At 54.3% G+C, this 19335-nt stretch overlaps 1 protein-coding gene across 2 annotated transcripts; it reads right to left on the minus strand.

The window, feature by feature from the left end:
• Window positions 1–407: 407 nt before the first annotated feature.
• Window positions 408–19155, minus strand: Epn1 (epsin 1). 2 transcript variants are annotated; one of them, XM_005342213.5, is made up of 11 exons: window positions 19021–19155; window positions 15834–16156; window positions 8657–8906; window positions 5757–5881; window positions 5327–5401; window positions 4731–4814; window positions 3201–3504; window positions 2559–2669; window positions 2345–2431; window positions 1156–1413; window positions 408–1011 (listed from the first exon to the last, which is right to left on the minus strand). In XM_005342213.5, exons 2-11 carry the CDS (start codon window positions 16059–16061, stop codon window positions 803–805), a joined length of 1731 nt encoding a protein of 576 aa, XP_005342270.1. In that variant the 5' UTR covers window positions 16062–16156; window positions 19021–19155; the 3' UTR covers window positions 408–802. The 2 variants fall into 2 exon arrangements, with proteins under 2 accessions (XP_005342270.1, XP_077887510.1); XM_078031384.1 differs by lacking the exons at window positions 5327–5401; window positions 19021–19155.
• Window positions 19156–19335: the final 180 nt, after the last annotated feature.

A 19335-nucleotide genomic window follows, 5' to 3' on the forward strand; every position in this document is an offset into this window, starting at 1 on the left:
AGAGGCTGATTCCAGAGGTGCCAAGGGGTACTGGGGTGGGTCAGCAATGCCTGCAGCAGGCACAGACGCAAGGCACATGCCACCCAAGCAATTCTTGGTCTCACCACCACCAAGCTTTCCCTCGACAATGCTGACCTCAACACAGTGCCACTGACTGGAGCAGGCCTCACGCCTCACGCCCAAGGACATCAGCTCCCCAGAGCACAGTCCCCCGAACCCTGAGTGTGTCTGGCAGACTCTCGGCTCTCAGCCAGCCTGCCCCAGGAACTAGCTCAGATAAATCAATGCTGCTGAGAGGGACAAGTTTCCAGCTGCCCCCAAGAGGGAAGACATTCCAAGCCCTGGATCCCCCAAGGAGAGAAGCTTCTGAGGGACACAGGAGCTGAATGGAAATGTAGGAGCCACACTCGTGAGAATTGCCATTTATTCCCGAAGTTGCCCAAATCATCACCAAGGGTTCACCACGGGGTGCAAAGGGGAGAATGAGGAGGCTCAAACACTGACGGGGGTCAGGAATTTGGAGGGAGGGGGAATGGTGGGGGGACCCCAGCTGTCCCTCCCTCTTCTAATGCCACAGAAAGGGGTCCTCCTCTGGCTGGCTCCCCTCCCCACCCCCCATGTCCAGTTTCTCTGGGGGAAATGGGTTGGGGATGTGGGAAGAGGGCGTAGTGTGAGTGGGCCCCAGAAGGGGGAAGGGCGCTGGGGTGGGAGTGCCCCCATTTCACATGCACTCACAACACTGTCTCCCAGGGAGCAGGAGTGGGGGGAAGTCGGCCAGGCCAGGTCCCCCTCCTGCCCTGGATTATAGGAGGAAGGGGTTAGTGTTGGGTGCTGGGGGACCTGGGGGCATCATTGGGGGCAGACCAGGGCCCCCACCAAGGGGAGAGATGTAGGTAGGTGGTGCTCCAGGGGCTGGGGGCACAGGGCTGAGACGGAGCTGGTTCAGGGTGAGCGTTGCAGGGGGCGCTGGCTGGAAGGGATTGGTGACAGAGGGGCCGGTGGCTGGGGCTCCTGCGGAGAGAGAAAAGGAGAGACAGGGTGCAGTCAGCAGGTGCTGGCTCCGCCAGTGTCTGCACACGGTGGGGGGGCGGAGGGAAGCATCCCTAGCCCATGAGGCACTGGCTCTGGCTGGCCTGCAGGGGGTGCCACACTCACCGCTTGGCAAGAAAGGATTGGAAGCCTTGGTTCCTGGAGGAGTGGGGCCAGGTCGGCTCACCAAGGAGTCCAGATCGACGAGGGCTGCATTGGGCCCCAGGAAGGATTCCGGCGTCTTCCGTGTGGGAGGTGTGGGGGTTGGGGCAGCGGCAGGTGGGGAACTTCCCACAGCTTCAGCCAGAGACCCCCCAACCCCACTCATGTCAAACGCCCCAGGGCTGCGGGCGGGCACCTCTCCTGCAAGCAGCTCCAGCTCCCCTAGGAGATAAGCAGGGTCACACAGCTCTGAAGGGAGACAGGCAGGCTGGGACTTCCTTGAGGACGTGAGGCCCAGATGGGTCATGATCTGTCCAAGGCGGGCAGCTCAAACTGCAGAGCCCAAAGTCAAAGCTACAGGGGCCTAATTCCAGGGAGCAAGCACAGAGGGAATGAGGGAATGTGGTGTCCCTGACAACCACGGCAATGACTCTCAGGAAGGAGCCATCTAAGAAGGGCCAGGTGCTGAAAGCAGGATGGGTGCTCACAGGGCGCCTTCAGGCTCAACACAGGGTCCTCACAAGAAGCCCACCTAGCACACGGGCCCCCCGTGGGGATCTCACAGTAGAGGAGCCATGGCTGTCGCCATAAGCTGATGACATCTATTGGCCTGAGGTCACTTAAAAAAAAAAAAAAAAGGATCTAAAAATTCTAATGTTAAAAACTACACAAATTTGTAAGGGGAGAAAAGACTGAGAAGAATGCCAGCTGCAGACCAGCGGGTGTCCAGGTCAGCGCCCCATAAGGGAGGAGGGGAGCTGGGGTCACTCTTTCCCTCCAGGGCTGGCACTTCAGCAGGAGTTCGCTTAATTCAAGAATTTTTAAAAAGTGGACAATGGCTGGGGACACACTCTGGTAAAGAGCCCCACACTGGCCTGCTCCAGACCAATGCCTCAGGCAGAGAGGGACCAGAGGTGGGCGACCGGGTGGGCGATCACTAAAGGGAACTCTTTGTACGGCTTTGGCAACTTTTCCCCTCTGACATGACTCCCAACACAGCCACAGTGTCCTCTGTGAACAGGGTCTGGCTCATTCTATCTCACCAACTCTTCTGTCTTATTAAAGACATCCTGTCCTGCCTGGACGAGGAAAATGGGACAGGCATAGACGGCATGGGGAGCTTCTGGGGAACAAGCGGGGGCAGGCAGCTCACCCGTGCTACTTCCAGAGGCTGGAAGGACTGTGCGGAGTCGGTCGAAGTCTGAGAATTCATCAGGTTCTGGGTCGAAGCCTCCAGCTGCTGTGGGGGTCAGGGTGTACCACTCAGCAAGCACCTGGAGGCCCTGCCTCTGCACCCCGCACCCTCAGGACCCAGGAGGTGAACGTATTACACCAACATGCACATACAGCCCAGAGCTGCCCAATACCTGCAGTGCCATTGGTGCTGGGTTTGGCAGGTGACCCCCCCCAGGGGTCGGAGAACGCAGGTGCAGGAGCCCAGGGATCAGAAGCTGGGTGTCCACTGACTGGAGCCCCACCTAGGTGAGGAAGGAACAGCGGAGGGGAGGGTGGCCTTCCCTGTTTGGGTGGCTGGGGGTTGCTTCCTCTGAGCCCGTAGCCACTGAAGCAATGACCCCAGCCCACGTCCATGCCTCCTCCAGGCATATACACCTGTACACCCATCGGGGTGCAGAGCCTGGGCCTAGCCTCACCAGACCTGCCCCTCCTCCAAGCCTCCAGTCTGTCCAGACAGGCATCCAGCCACCTCCACACCCTAACCCAATCCCAGCTTCACCCACCACCCTCCTCTCCAGGTACCCAAAATACACTCAGACTCTCCTGCGGAGTCTTTGTACAGCTGCCTCCTCCCCAGAGGCCCTCCCAAGTCCTCCAAGACTCAATTTCACTCGCCCTCCTCTGGGCCATCACATCTGACACCCACAGTGCCCAGGGCACCCTCCACTGCCTGGAACCCCCTGACTGCATGTGTTCCCCCTCCTAAAGGCATGGTTGGCTAAGGGTTGTACACAGGGCTGAGGGGCTGTAGTGGAGTGGCCTGTGGCACTCACCATCAGAGCTTCCCCATGGGTCAGGCATGGGGCCCTCTCCAGCTGCAGGGGCTGGGGTCCCACCCCAAGGGTCAACAGAGGGTCCTGCAGGGGCAGCAGGCCTCCAGGGATCCCCAGAGGCTGGTGTGGGGGCTGGACCACCCCAAGGATCAGCAGCTGGAGGGACAACAGGTCCCCCCCAGGGGTCTGAGGCAGGGGCGGCCGTGGGGATGGGGGCAGCCATGGGTGCTGGGCCCCCCCATGGGTCTGAAGCCGGTGGAGGGGCCGGGGCCGTGAAGACATCAGCAAGATCCATGAGAGATGACTGCAAGAGAGAAAAGAGAAGAGCACACAGGTGCCGGAGGGACCGAGGGCAGAGGGTAGGGAAGGAGGGAAAAGGGTGGGGAGCCGGAGGAAAAGAGGTCAAGGACCTGGAGGGAAGGAGTGTGGGACTCTGAGGGTGCAGAGAGAAGACGGAAGAAGGGCCGTCTCAGATGCCCTGCAGTCCCTCACACCCACTGGTCCTGCCCATCTCCATCCACCTCCACCTACCCACAGCCCAGTCACCAAAGGGCCTGGGCCTAGTCCCCCCACTCTGGGCCCCTCCACAACCTGCACGGCAGCAGGTGGCCATTCACAACCTCTGATCAGCCCCTCAACCTGCAGCAGCTCAGGCTGCCCCACATCTGATCTCAGCAGACTTTGCCTACCCTCCTCGTGCCTCACCCTGGACGCCCACCCCAAGCCCTGTTGTCCTGCAGCGACTGTGGTGCACTGGGCCTCCAGGAGCTGCACGTGTGAGAACACTTGAGCAGTGTCCAGGTGTGTGGGGGTGGCAACTGGGGGCCCGTCTCTCTGCAAGTGGAGGTGCCCCACATTCATACACATGCCACAGGCAGCACCCACGAGGTAAACAGCCTCAGGGAGACAAAAGAGCCACATCCTTCTTCCTGGCCAATGCCAAGAGTGGAAGGAACACAGGGGGCAGCTGGCGCAGCCAGATGAAGACCCTATAGGCTGAGGCCAGCTTGAGCAGGCACTTTTGTCCATCAAATTGGCCCCAATAAATGACTACCCATGGTCACAGCTATTACTCTGCATGTCCTCACATTTCGAGTCAGGACTGGCCTCAAGATTCCCTTGCCCACAAGGTGGCAGTGGGGTCCAGAGAGTCATGGAGATGCTCAGGGTAGACCAGTGAGTGAAGAGAGGTCACCAGTGGAGACTGGACGAGAAGGTCAGTGTTGACCTTGTAGCCAGCCCTGAGTGACTCAGCCCCAACACCCAAATGAGCCCCATCCACCCAAAACCCTGAGAGATGGAAGAGGAGCTTCTGGAAAGGTCTGGACACAGCTGCACAGCTCCACCTTACCATGCGTTCCCCCAGAGAGGACACCCCAAGCAGGACACTTAACCCATGCCCTACACCCCACCCACAGCTGCGCAGGCTCTTGTAACATCTGGGCCTTCTCTCTTCAGCGCACCATGCCCAGAAATCACCTCCAACCACAGGAGGAGCCGGACGTCCCAGGGGAAGAGCACCCCACTCACTTCCTCCTTGCCTCCAGTCTCCCTCTTGCTCTCCTCTATTGCCATCTGCAGCCTTAGGTCGTCCCCACGACGGATTCGCTCTTCCTGTGGGGACAGAAGCACCAGCCAGAGCAGGAGTCAGAGCACAAGCACTGGGCAAACATGGCTTGCCGCGGTCTGGAAGGCCCCACCACCCTTCTTCCTTTTGGAAAATTAAAATGGGATGTGGACAATGAATGAAATGGTGTGGGACACCTGGGCCAAAGGCGGGTGGGTGGCAGGGAAGCATGTGTGGTCCAAGATGTGAAGAGTGTGAGGTGCCCCAGGGGGGCAGCGGCCACCCCGCTGCCCTGGTCTTCTGCCAGGGCATGTGACTTGGTGGTGCTGCCTGCACTGGGGGTCTGCCACGCCAGGACAACTCTAGCAGGTCTGCCTCACTTCCAAGGCATCTCTACCAGACCCTATGCTACCCGAGGTCCTGCAGCCAAAGACACCGAGAGCTCAGTGTGGACCAAGCCTGTGGGCTGGGGGCACTCCAGGAAGGGGTGAGGGGTGGGACCAAGCACCTGAGTAGGGTGTGAGGGGACCCCTGGGCAGGGCAGGGAGGCCACTCTGACCTTATCGTGTTCCTCTCGGCTCAAACTAAGGGCCAGCTGGAGCTGGACGTCATCCTCGGGGCCGCAGGACGGGGGCTGGGGGAGAGAGAGTGTGAGGGGCAGAGGTGGGGAAGCCAGAGCCAGAGGCAGAGGCAGAGGCAGAAGGGAAGATCAAGGAGGAGGACAGAGGCCTGGAGAAGGTCAGAGAGGGGCAAAAGACCCTCAAGCCAGTGAGGGATGGGCAGAGGGAGATGCAGAGCACCAGATGGCGGAGATCCAGGACAGCTCCCAGAAAGGAAGGAAGGGACAGAAACAGAGGACCAGGGCAAGCAGAGACTGAGCAAGGGCCAGGGAGGAGGGCTGGCAGGAGTGAGGGGAGCAGTGGAGAGTGAGGCATGGAGACAGGATGGCAGGACGAGATTGGCCCACGGCCCACAGCACCACCCAGTACCTGGTCAGCCTCCTCCTTGCTCATGGCCAGGGCCAGCTGGAGCTGCAGCTCCTCCTCCCCACTGCTCTGCGGCCAGGCCTGCTCTGCCTCAGGCGGGGGCCCGGAGCCCACTGCTGCTGAGGAGGCTGGGGGCAGGAAGAACACAAGACAGATGGACCAGGAACCAGGGACCTGGGAGTAAGAGATGGCAACCCCAGGGAGGGAAGGCGAGTGCTTCTACTGCCAGATACCCACCACCAAGGCCTCTGCAGGCCAAGCCTGGGGCAGGGGTTGAGGAGCTAGGGTTGCAGAGAGAGGTGAAGACAGACTCACACACAGGAGGAACAAAGGGAGGACAGGAGCAAATTGCTGAGGAGGAGAGGGAGGGACGAGGGTGCTAAGGACACCTGAGCCCAGGCCTGTTTGCCTTGAGGTCTGCCCCAGAGCTGGGCAAGAGGTTCTTCTTCCCTGTCCCCTCTTAGCCCCCCACAACCCAGGCAACCAGGGATGGAGGCCCAGAGCCTCAGTTTCCAGGGGCTCATGGAAGACTGTGGCTCTGGCAGGAACAGCTGGAATTCACAGGGAAGGACAGTGTCAGTTCAGGCTGTGGGACCCAAGGCTCAGTAAGAAGAAGAGAGTAAGTAGACAAGGAGCTCTTGGTTCCGGGAGTAGAACAAGAAGGGACAGCTGGAGACACATGAAGCTATCTCCGGGGCTGGCAGAAGTTGGAGAAGACAGTGGTAGGCCCCCAGAAGGGCTGACAGAGCCTCTGCAGTCAGCATCTCCTCACCACCCCTCCCTCCCCAGGGCCAAATCTGCTAAACTCCCCCATGGGCACAGCCGCGGCAGCCCCCAGAGCAGACCCTGCACTCCCCTCTTCTCCCCACCCCAGCAAGTTGTCTCCTTCAGCTCTAGGTGCTGGGTCCTGTGCTCCTGGTCCCGCCCACCCTGCATCCAGGCTCTCCTGCAAGTTGTCCGAGGGTCCACCACACTCTATCAGGGCAGCCCGGAACCAGATCAGCGCAGTACTGCAATGGGCCGCCAGGAGTCCCCATCCCACTGCCAAATCTTGGCCCCAGCCAAGGTGGATGGGGAGCCTCATGTCCACCTCATTCTACCAGCCACAGCATGGGGGGTTCCCCCTCATTAGCCACCCTCCACAGGCGCACTGTGGCTGCCAGCCCTGCCTGCTTCTACTCTCACTCTAGGGTGCTCCTGAGCTGCCTCCCACAGCTTGCTCCAGGGCAGGACCAGCAAACTGTGGCCTTTGGCCAAAGCTGGGCTTCTCACTTTCAACCAGCAGAAAAAACAAATGATAGAGAATACATTAAGACAGGGGCTGGGGCTGGGGGGTCAGTGGTAGAGCACTTGCCTGCCATGTGTGAGGCACTGGGTTTGATTCTTAGCACGATTTATAGATAGATAAAATAAGGGTCTATCAACAACTAAAAATATATATTTTTAAAAAATACATTAAGACATATAAAAATTACAGGAAATGCTGGGAAGTAAATCTGACCAAATTATAGTGTCATATTGTGTGTACGTACAAAGATATAATCCCACCAATATGTACAACGATAATAAACTAATTAAAAATGGAGGGGGGAAAAAAAACTAGGAAACTCAAATTTGCGGGTCCATGGTGGAGGTTTTGGGGACAGGGCCAGGCATGCTCACTTATGTGGACTGAGTGAAGTACGTGCCATGAGATGGTTAAGGTCCCCGGTCTTCAGCCAATGCCCTGCCGAGCCCAGCCCTTCCCCACCAGCCACAATGGCCACTCCTGAGTCTCCCTGAGTTCCTTTCCTCCCTACTTTAAACTCCAGCTACAGGTTCATGGCCAAAGCTGGAGCCCTGGGCAGGTCTGTATCCATGCTGCTCTGACCCCACCTCTCCAAGTGGGAGCTAACAGAGAACTCAAACATGACACAACCAGACAGAAACACCCGCAGCTGGAACCCCCTGGCTCACAGGCTCCCTCCTGCTCCCTCTGCTCCAACAGGTCCAGCCAATCTCATTTCCAGGCAACACTCCATCTTCCCCATCCAAGAACAACCCCACTATCAACGGGGCTTTCCTAACCCAGGCACACGCGCACTACCCAGGAACAGCCAGTCAGTCTCCTGCACACCCGACTGGCCCTCCCTCCCCTGTGCGGCCGACTCCTCTCATGGCTGTGAGCATCCCCCCATGCAGTAAAGAATGCACTACCCTGCACAATCCAGGGCCCACACGCCTGTCCATGCTTCAGGGAAGATCATGACCTTAGAATAGGGGATGAGCTCCAATTTCCTCTTTATTCTACTTCTACCTTTTTTACAATGTTGGTCACTACCAATCAAACTGAGTGTATCACTTATGAAGATCATCCTAAAATCCCATGAAGCAGACACAAAGAACTGTGGTGACCCTGGCTCATCCCCTCATCCATAGCACTGGCCCTCCATCTCTGGTTCTCTCCACCCACTCCAGAGCCTTTGCCCCACCTCATTTCTACACAGGACAGCACCCTTAAGTATGAGTCTGCAAGACCTCCTAGCCCCATATCTGGAGGCCCTCTTACCTGGCACCAACCACTCCCCAGAGAGACCTATGGGCACACCTGTCTGCGCCTGCTCCAGGGCCCAGGGTACAGATCCACAAGGTCAGGGACACTGTTGGCTGCCCTCAGGACCTAACGTACCTAGCCCTTAAAGAGGCATTGGGGGAATGCTGTGGGAAAACTGAACAAATTTAAATTCTAGGGTTCCAAGGCAAGAGGCAAGGAGAGGCCTGAGGGGAAGGAAAGGACACAGGCCCGCCAGACCAGGGTCCAGGTGAGGAAAGCTAGATCCCTGATGGCTGGAAGGCAGGAACTCACAGGAGAAGACCCGATCCGAGGCTGTCAGGGGCTTCAAGGGAAAGGGAAGGGACCTCACCCGTGGCGGTCTGTGCAAGCTTCTCCTTGGTCTTGAGTGCGTGGGCACGTTCTTCCCGCAGCCGGTCCTCGTCACGCAGGAGGGCCACCAGCTGCTTGGCCTTCTCACGCACATTCACACCCTGGTCCTTGCCATCTCGATCCACATACTGGAAGTCCTTCAGTGTTTGCACAGCATACATGTTCTCCTTGCACTGCTGGGACACACGCTCTGAGCCAGTCTTGATGAGGTACTCCATCAATGTCATGGCCTACAGGGCAGGGACACACCAGTCACTCAGGCTGGGTATCCTAGCAGATCCTGCATAGAAGTACCCAGATACTCATGCAGCCTCCTGGGTGCAAGTCCCACGGCCCATGTCATCTCAGTGGTAGACATGTCCATCCGCACAGTAGGAGCATGAGGCGGTAGGAAGGGTGAAGTGACGACACATGCGCAGAAGGAGGCGAGACAGAGCGTGCTCAGAAAGTAGCCACGCGCAGCGGTCCAGAGTAATCTCATGGACAAGAGAGGTCACCGAAACTGCTTGCAGCCTGCCAAGGGCTGGGGAGGCTGAGTAGGGAGGGCACCCTCAGTGGGGTGGGGGTCCTTTCAGCATGATGAGAAGTTCGGTCACCACAAAGGGGTGGCTGCCCAACACCGAGTGCACCAGATGCCGCCAACTGTTTGCTGCAGAGGGGTGACCTGGAGATGCAGCTCTATCTACCTGAATGAAAACAGCAAAGAGGATAGGGCGGCCGCAGCCACTGGGTGGCCTGGGGTCATCTGCTGCCACAAAGCTTTCTCCACATCCTTCAAATCAGAATATGAGGAACAGGGCAAACAAAAGTGCACTTGTCAAGGCACTCTAGAGGTGCCTTGGCCAGCCTGTGCCCTGGTCTGTCAGTCTGAATGTGCCCTCACTCTTGAGAGCCACGCTCTACACACCAACAGGAGTCTGGGGTGACCAGGTGAAGTCCTCCAGGAAGGAGCCCCATGCTCTCAGAAAGAACACAAGGATGGGAGCTGGGGCTGGGGCTCAGTGGTAGAGCGTTGGCCTTGCACATTTGGGGCCCTGGGTTCAATCCTCAGCACCACATAAAATAAATAAAAACAAAATAAAGAAATTGTGTCCATCTATAACTAAAAAAAAAAAAAAGAAAATTAAGAAAAAAAAAAATTAAGGAAGAAAAAAAAAAAAAAGAAGAAGAACGAACACCAGGATGAAGAGGTCAGGGCGGAGAAACACTGCTGTTGAATCTGCACCCTTTGGGGCTTTTATATTTTGTAACATATGAATAAGTTATCGTTCAATAAACTAAAACTGAATGGGGGATAAAACACATCCCTGGGCAAGGCCTGGACCCAAGACCCCATCTACAGAGCAAGGTTCCAGGTCCCTTTAACACTGGCGACCGTCCTCAGAAAAAGGCACATCCCAATTTTACAGGTGATTTTCAGGGGCTTCGTGGAGCCCCCCAAACCCATCCAAGCTCCCAGGTACACAGCAAAGTGGAGGGAAATGGAGGGATGGGGCTTCAGTTGTAGCTCAGTGGTACTTGCCTAGCATGTGTGAGGCACTGGGTTCGAACCTCAGCACCACATACAAATAAATAAAGACACTGTGTCCATATAAAACAAACCAAAAAAAATTGGGGGGGGAGGGGGAGGAGGAGGCAGCCGCTGCAGCCAAACTCTGTCTAAACTGTGAATTTGCCAGAAACTGCTGCTGTGGGCCATTGGCATCTGCCCAGCCTTCTGGGGGAGAGAGCCTAGGTTTGGCCAGGCTCTCTAAACACGTGTTAGGAGCACTTATGGATAAGACTAGAGACTAATATTTAACTGGCCCTGGAAGTGTTTGCATGTGGCAGGGAAAGGAAAAAGCTCAGTGATTTCTATCCAGCATCACTCCCAATCCTGAGAGGCAGAGGGGCAAGCTAGGTCCAGAACTCCTGGGGCCCAGCACTTTGGAATCCAGAATCTCCCTGATTCAGAACAGAAAGACTGTGCACATGCCACCCTAAGAGAACTCTCAGAGGAGAGTCACGCCAACTCACAAAGTGAGACCAACACACACTCTATTAAAGGCCCCACCTTGGTCAGCATCAGACTTTGCACCAATGGATTATAACAAACTTTCACTTTCAGAGCTCTCTGGACTTCGGAGTTGCAGTTAGAATGTGAACCCAGGATCTGGCCCCAAAACCCAGCCACAGTGAAATGCGTATATCAATTGTAGTAAGTTCACACAGTGGGGTAACCATATACACAAAAATAAAAGAAAAATGAACTGCTACATACAACAATATGGGCCAAGCCCCTAGACCCGATAGCAAGCAAAGTTAGACCACAAGCAGCCTTCTAGTGTTCCAGATCAGTCTTGGCAGGAAGCCTCGGTGCCTCTAGGGCAGAGATGTTATGAGGGAGGCTACCAGCAGCTGGACACACCCTCTGCCTCCCTCTTGACAGGACACACAGGTGTGCAGGTAGGCAAAAGCAAATCACACTATACACTCATGATCTGTTTGGTATGCCATAACTCAGAAAATCTTAAAACCTTAATGTAAAAGCAGGCAACTGAACAACCCAACACTCCTTGCTAAACTTTGAAACAGCTTTATCAAAGATGTCCTACATCACAATGAACAAGGGGTCAGCACCTACTTTCTGTAAAGGGCAGTGCATGGAATTTGGCCCAAGGCCTACAGCTTGCTGACCCCTGAGCTATTTCTGCCTTAGTTTACTGATCTGAAAAATCAATGAAAAGGAGGGAAGAACCTCCTTTACTGGGTAGTTTGGAGGCAGTGCTGAGAACCTGTGTTTGACAGAGGACCATGCCTAAAAGTGGAGGATAAACACTGAACCTACTCATTCAAGATTCATCCCTGGGGCCACTTGGAGTGTTCTTTCTCTGCAGGGACAGTTAGACCCCACGAAATGTGGCCAGGCAGGAGCACTCTGGCTTTGGAGAGATGAGCCCACGTCCCAGACCACTCCCCAAACTCTGAGCCTCAGTTTTCCCACCCATCCAAGGCGACAGAGGTGGGAATAAGAGGTCCTCCCCAAGCAGGCAGGAGTCAGCAAAGGGGCCCTGAGGGCAGAAGGTGTGCCCCAGGCTCCTGGCAGCTCAGGGACACTGGGTCTCTGGGATTCCATCCTTATCACACACAATTCCACGAGGGAACTGTGAAGCCCAAAGGAGGTGCCAGTCAGATGCAGACAATGGCCCCTCCTGAACCCTGGCCAAGTGTACACTTAGATTTCCACATGTGTGGCAGCAGCTAGAAGAGCAGCTCATAACAACTTGCACGGCTACGTGCAGGTCAGCCTGGGGATAGAACTGGCTCCAGACGTAGCAGGGTATCACAGATGCCATTAATTCTCTCTTTGAACACCTGAGACAGGATCCCATCATCAGCTTGAGAAATCAGAGGTTCTGAGCAAGCAGGATCCCCACAGCAGTGGCCACACAAGCTGGGGACTCCTGAGCACTCAAAGACCAACATCCACAGGCTCTGTCACAGGGAAAACAGAATCAGAAGCGGCTGCAGGATTGGAGAGTAGAGCAGGGGCATTTGGGCCAGGTCAGGGCATGGAGAAGGAAAGCCAAATGTCACCAGGGGCCAAGTGTGGTGGCACACACTTGTAATCCCAGCAGCTCAGGGGGCTGAGACAGGAGGATCACGAGTTCAAAGGCAGCCACAGCAACTTAGCAAAGCCCTAAGCAACTCAGCAAGACCCTGTCTCTAAATAAAATATTTTTTAAAAGAGCTGGGGATGTGGCTCAGTAGTCAAGTGCTCCTGGGTTCAATTCCCAGTACACAAAAAAAGTCATGGGCGGGGTGGGAGGGCTCAGCAGCAGAGGGCTTGCCTAGCATGTGCCAGCTGCTGGGTTTGATTCTCGGCACCACATAAAAATAAATAAATGAATAAGATAAAGGTATTATGTCCAACTACAACTGAAAACTTTTTTAAAAATTATTTTTAGGGGCTGGGGATGTGGCTCAAGCGGTAGCGCGCTCGCCTGGCATGCGTGCGGCCCAGGTTCGATCCTCCAGCACCACATACAAACAAAGACGTTGTGTCCGCCAATAACTAATAAATAAATAAATATTTTTTTAAAAAATTTTTTTAAAAGTCACCTTTCCAGGGTGACAAAAATGTTATGTCTTGACTCTGATAGTAATTTAAAATACACCCATCTATCAGAATCCCGAGATTCTACAAATTAGATCTAATTAAGTCCATCTTTTAAAAATTTTTTAAGGGGCTGGGGCTGTGGCTCAGTGGTAGATTGCTCACTTGGCACGTGCAAGACCCTGGGTTTGATCCTCAGCACCACATAAAAATAAATAAAATAAAGGTATTGTGTCCAACAACTGAAAAATACATTTAGGGATGAGGCTGTGGCTCAGTGGTGGAGCACTTGCCTAGCATGTGTGAGGTACTGGGTTCAATTCTCAGCACCACATATAAATTAATAAAAATAAATAAGGGCCCATCAACAATTAAAAAAAAAAAATCCAGGGGCTGCGGATGTGGCTCAAGAGGTAGCGCACTCGCCTGGCATGCGTGCAGCCCAGGTTCGATCCTCAGCACCACATACAAACAGGGATGTTGTGTCCACCGAAAACTAAAAAATAAATATTAAAAAATTCTCTTTCTCTCTCTCTCTCTGTAAAAAAAAAAAAATTTTAAATCCATAATTTTTAAAAAAAATCTTAAAAAAAAAAAAAAACAGGTTAGAAAAGTCAGGAAGGACCTGTGACTGGCCTGGCAGCCTCTGCAGAAGTTTTCCCCTATTGCGACAGCTTCAGAGTCCTCCACCATCCCCACAAGCCCCTCTAACTTAGTTAGAGTTGACCACCTCTGTCCCGCAGCTGTTGGGGGGCCAGAGCAGGGTTTTATCAGGGCAGGTCCTTAGCACCATCCAGCAAAGGGCCAACCCAACAGGATTCAAGACACAGCCTTGTGTGGACTCCCCACCACCAAGAAGAACCCAGGCCTACCCACCCATCTCTCCTGCCACTTCCCTGCCCTGTATGCAGCCCACATCCACCAGCCTGGAACATTCCCAGGACTTCCTGACGCTGCCCAAAAGCCACCAGCTGCATTTTGCCACCAGCAGCAATATACCAGCTACTGGTCAGGAAGGATCTGCTATCCAAGGCCCCTGCCCCCCACCATGCACTCCTCTCTTCCAACCCCACCAGCCCATCCTTTCTCCCTGCCCGACACAGAGCTTGCCTATCCTCTGGGCCTTGCCCCTGCGGAGAAACGCCACTCAGTCCATCATTTACAGTCCATCACAATAAGTACCAATAACTGACTCCATCTATGATCCACCCAAGTCATGACCCAGCCCTGGTGTGTCATGTAAGTGGGCCTCAATTCCCCATCCAATCCCTAGTGCTGCCCCTTCTCTGGGCCTCCGCCTCTCACACTGGAGCAGGGGAACCATCCCTGCCTTGGTAGCAGTCCCTGAGGTCAGCCAGGACAGAGGGGACTTGGACCTCACTGTGTCCACCAAGACACAGAGCAGACCTCCACAAACAGTCAGGGGAAAACACAGCAGCAGGGCCCTGCAATGCTCACCAGCCATGACCCAAGTTAGATGAGCAGCACTCCTTGGACCCTCCCACGAGGGAGGTGCAGCGATGGGCCTCAGGTCCCACCCACAGAAGTAACCCAGCCCCCTGGCCTCAGTCCATGCCCTTGGTCTCTCTGCCAGAAGACAAGGAACAGAGTGACCTAAGGAGGGAATGCCAGGCTCTCAGCACCCAAAGCAGCAGTCGAACCAGAAACCCATTCACTGAGTCCTGCCCACAGACACAAAATTCCCTTCAGCCCAAAGCCGAGGCAGTGAGTCTGTCTCAGTTAGGGCAAGCACACTGGACCACATTTACCAAAATTACACATGCACATGCCCTCCAACCAGCAACTCCAGCTCTAGAAAATAGCAAACATACAAGGACATTCTTGCTTGAAAAAGCATAACACTAAAAACCACTTTAAAAGAAAAAAAAATCAACACAGAATTAAGGAATTAAGGCCAATCTGTATAGCAAAATATTCTGTAATTGTAAAAAGAAACACTCACTTTTCCTTTCTTAAATCAGGGTCTAATTTACATACAATTAAACCTACTCTTTTTTTCAGGGGACTGAGGCTTTAACTCAGGGGTGCTTTACCACACAGCCCTTTTCATTTTTTTCAGACAGGGTCTCACTAAGTTGCTTAGGGCCTCACTAAGTGGCTGGTGCTAGCCTTGAACTTGTAATCCTCCTGTCTCAGCCTCCTGAGCCACTGGGATTAGAGGCATGAGCCATCCAGTCAAACCCACTCTTTCTAACATACAGTCCCAATTCTGACCAAGTGCCCCAGCACATAACCACCACTGCAACCAAGATACACAGCTGTTCTGTCACCCAAAACTTCCCTTTGCTGCCCCTCTCTCATCACTCCACTCTGACTCCTGGCAAGCACTCACCTGTTGTCTGTCTTGGGGTCTCCACATCAGACCCTAGTAGTTGCTGCACAGCAGCAATAAAGAGTATAGCCGAGAGGTCTGACCTCTTAAATCTCAAGAAAGGCAGCTGAGATTCCCTATGCTTCTCTGACATGCCCACAGCCCAGTGTCATCTATGTAAAGGGGTCTCCTGCTTGGATGGGGACGTCTCTGAGCACACGAATCTTACCAATATTTCACTCATTCAAAAGTAGACTTACACAAGGGTCAAAACTCTTTAGAATGTTATAGATCTGCTACTCATGATCCACAGGTTCCACATTCCCAGATTCAACCAACCATGAACCAAAATATCTGGAGGTAAAAACTGTTTAAATGTGTACGGAGTTTTTCTGTTGTCATTATTCCCTAAAAAATTTAGTATCAGAGTTACTCACATAATGTTAGCATTGTGTCAGAAATCAACAAGTGACCGAGAAGAAAGATATGGGTAGGTTATTTGCAAATACCACTTCATCTGAAGAAGAGACTTACGCATCCTTGGATTAGGTGAATGCAGGGGACCTTGAACCAATGCCATAGGGATACCAAGGATCAACTGCATTTGTTGCTGTCATTAAACAAAAGACTTTACATACAAGCACAGCATTTCAACTCCTCTTGGGAACCCTGTAGGGCACACTCTGCTGTCCCAGTTTTCCAGCCCCAGGGGACAGACCAGGTGCTGACCTTGTAAACGTGCCGCCAGTTCTTGCCATGGTCATTGAGCCGCTTCCAGATCATGCTCATGATCTCGGAGAAGGCCACAACATTGTAGGTGAGGTCGGCAATCTCAGACATGAGAGAGCTGGACGGGCCCCAGGGATCATTGCTTGTGGCCTCACGGACCTTGATCTCCGCCTCCGAGTAGTTGTGGACAATGTTCTTCATCTGGCGCCTTAGGGACGAGGTCGACATGGTGTCCAGCGGTGGTGTCAGGGGCGTCAAGGGGCGTGGAGAGATGGGGCAACTCACAGAGGGAGGCTGCAGCAGATGCTGGCAGACTGCTGCATCTGAAGGGGGAAAGGATCTTTAAAAACACAAACCAGGCACAGGCTAGCCAGAGCCCCCTCTCTCCAGCCTCTCTCTGAGGCTGCCTACTCCCCTCAGACAGGAACACAAGATCCTAACTGTGGCCTGCAAGGTTCTGTCCCTTGTTAACCTCTGTCTGAAAGTCACCCAAGCCATCTTTCAGTTCCTCAAATGTGCCCAGCTCTTTCCTGCTTAGGTCCCTGCTCAGTGAGGCAGAATATACAGCAGGTCACAGGCACAGAAGTCATACTTCCCTGGGGCCACACCCCACCTCAGCCCCTTCTTAGCCAGGCTAACCTGAGCAGGCCTCAAACTCCTGCCCTGTGTGAGATCTGTGTGGCAGTCCAGAGAAAGGAGAGGACCTGGTGAACAGAAGACCTCTGTAAAGACTGGACAGGCATGTCACGAGACTATCACCCTGCCCTCATGCTCTCCTCCTTCACCAGACTCCCACCCTACATCTGCACCTGAACATCACGATCACGGTTTCCCAGGGCCTCCCAGCAGACTCTGTAGCCCTCATGATGTTGAGTTCATTCATATGATTCTGTGGCTGAGGTCAACCCACAAGCCCCACAGGGCAGAAACCACATACATGGGTTTGGACATGGCTTTTCCTACAAACTCTGAAAATCATACAATAAATGGTGCAGGAAGGAAATGAAGAAAAGAGGGCAGGGAAGATTTCTGGATCTGGATAGAAGAAGCAGAGAATCCAGGGCAGAACAAGGACACAAGGGAGAGGACGCTGGTGAGGGACTGAGGAGTTGGTAGGGAGACCAGAGTCACTCCAAGGCAGCAAGAAGTGGGGCATGCCTGGAAACCAGGCGTCCCTCCCAAGGGCTGGGAGGAAAACTCAAGGAAGGAGATATAAGGGATATAAGAGCCCCACTGATGGGCCCCAGCCATGTGTCAGGCCTCACTAAGCATAAGGCATACATTATCTAACACTGCATTAGACACGCGCTCTGGAAGTTAAACAACTTGGCCACCGCCTTATCAGAAATGGCAAGGCAGGCTCAACCAAGGCCACCTGAGCTCTAAAACTTACACTTTTAAATTAACCTAAATTAAATGAACCTGTTGAGACCAACTGATGAGACCTAGACAGAAGGCAGAAATCAAGCTCATGAGAATAGTACCAGCAAGCATTTGCACAGCTCTCCTCATGATAGGCACCTTCTAAGTGCTTCACACACATTAACTCAACTAATCCTTACATCTCCGTGCAACCCAGCCACCTCACATGGGAGGAAACAAAGAGTGGCTAACTCCCTTGCCTAGGACACACCTCACACCTAAAGGAGCCTGGGTCCAGAAGAGGCTCTGACCACCAGTCTATGCCTCTCCAACAAACCATGGAGATTTACTGAACCCTACCATGACCTAAACCCAGGGGACACACTGGTGAATAAGAGTGGCTGCCTTGAACTCAGGCAGAGAACCTTGCTCACAACTAAGTGGAAAAGGCAGCCAGAGTCCCAAGATAAGCCCTGCCAGGGACATGAAGATGAAGAGATACTGTGACAAATACAGACAGAGAAAAGGAATGACAAGGATACTGGGAGAGAAATCATGGAGAAACTTGGGCAGAGGGGGCTGCCCTGAGGCATGTTGAGACAAAGACACAAGGATCATGCAAAAATATGAGAGGAGAGCAGGGCAGGGAGAAAAGACAGGCTGGAAACAAAAGAAAGGCTTGGGACTGAGAAACAAGAGAAAAAAAAATAGGATATAATGGGAAAACAAACAAAATTGAGGTTCAAATTCTGAAGCAACCAGCAAAGCAAGCCTCCTTGAGATTTAGTATGTTCAATTCTGAAATGAAAGAATTCCTACCTGGCATGGTTGTTGATTAAGTAAGATGGGTACACAAAGTGCTTGGCTCTGTGCCCCACAGATAGTAGTCGCTCAATAACATCGTCTGCAATCATTATCAGAGGAACACAGAACATTTCCAAAGGGTGGCATCCCAAGATAGGCTATCTTAATGCCATGTACTTACTTCAACACTCTAAGAAAACACACCTCTCGAGTCAAAGATCAATAGACACCCTTAGAATGAAGCTGTTTTTCAAATCAAACTGATACAAAGGGAACTACTGAATTAAGCTGAATACAACTGCTATATCAGACAAACTTCGACAAGGGAACTCAAATGACCAATATAAAACATTTAGTGAGACAAAAATTTCCAATTAAAAAATAAATAAACAGAGCTCCCAGCTAATCACACTGTTCCAGACACACTGGGCACTTTTCAATACCACCTCAATGGAGAGGGGCAGACCCCTGCGTGTACCAATCACACACATTTAAGACTAGGAAACTAAGGTCTGGAGAGCGAAGTCGCCTGCCGGGTATCACACGAGCACCAGGACCAGAGCGGGCGCTCTTCACACACCGAGCCCCGGCACCCCGAAAGGCGCAGGTCCCAGACCCAGCAGGAGCGCGCCGGAAGGACGTGCAGGAGACCGGCGAAGGGGACGGGAGCGGGGGAGGCTCGGGAGAGAAAACAGAACCCGGGAAGACCAGCACAGGAGCCTGACAGACAGACACACACACACAGGCACTCCAGCTCCAGACGAGAGCGCAACCCAGGCAGAGGGGCAGCGGAGACGGGGACGCTGACAGCCGGCCCGAGAGAGGCACAGACAGCGGACAGACGAGCCCGTCCGGACGCGGAGGCACAAAGGCCGCCACGGACGACGGCGGACGAAACCCAGAGGAACCGGAGAGAGCAGAGGCCCGGCCGGAGCCCGTGCGCCGCGGCCGAGGCCCGAGCGCCCGGCAAGGGGCGGGCAGAGAGCGGACTGGCGGCCCCAGGTACCCGGCCCGCGCTCACCTTGGCCCCTCACGCGGGGCTCCGGGGGGTCATGGCGGTCAGCCCCCTGCCCCCGCTCGGCCTCGGTGTCGCGGGGCGCGCGCCGGCTGCGGGCGGCGGAGGCTCGCAGCGGCGTACACGCGGACGCACGGAGAGCCGCACGCCGACGGCCCCGCCGCCCCGGCGCCCGGGAGGGGCGCGGAGAGCCGGGCGGGGGAGGGGAGCCGCCGAGCGGACGGGAAGCAACCGAAGGAGCCGACGGACCGGAAGCGGAAGTGATCACGCGCCCCGCCCTCTGCGCTACTCCCGGCTCCGGCAGCCCCCGCTTCCGCGACC

Source organism: Ictidomys tridecemlineatus, chromosome 15 (assembly GCF_052094955.1).
Source record: "Ictidomys tridecemlineatus isolate mIctTri1 chromosome 15, mIctTri1.hap1, whole genome shotgun sequence".
Classification (NCBI taxonomy): Eukaryota; Metazoa; Chordata; class Mammalia; order Rodentia; family Sciuridae; genus Ictidomys; species Ictidomys tridecemlineatus.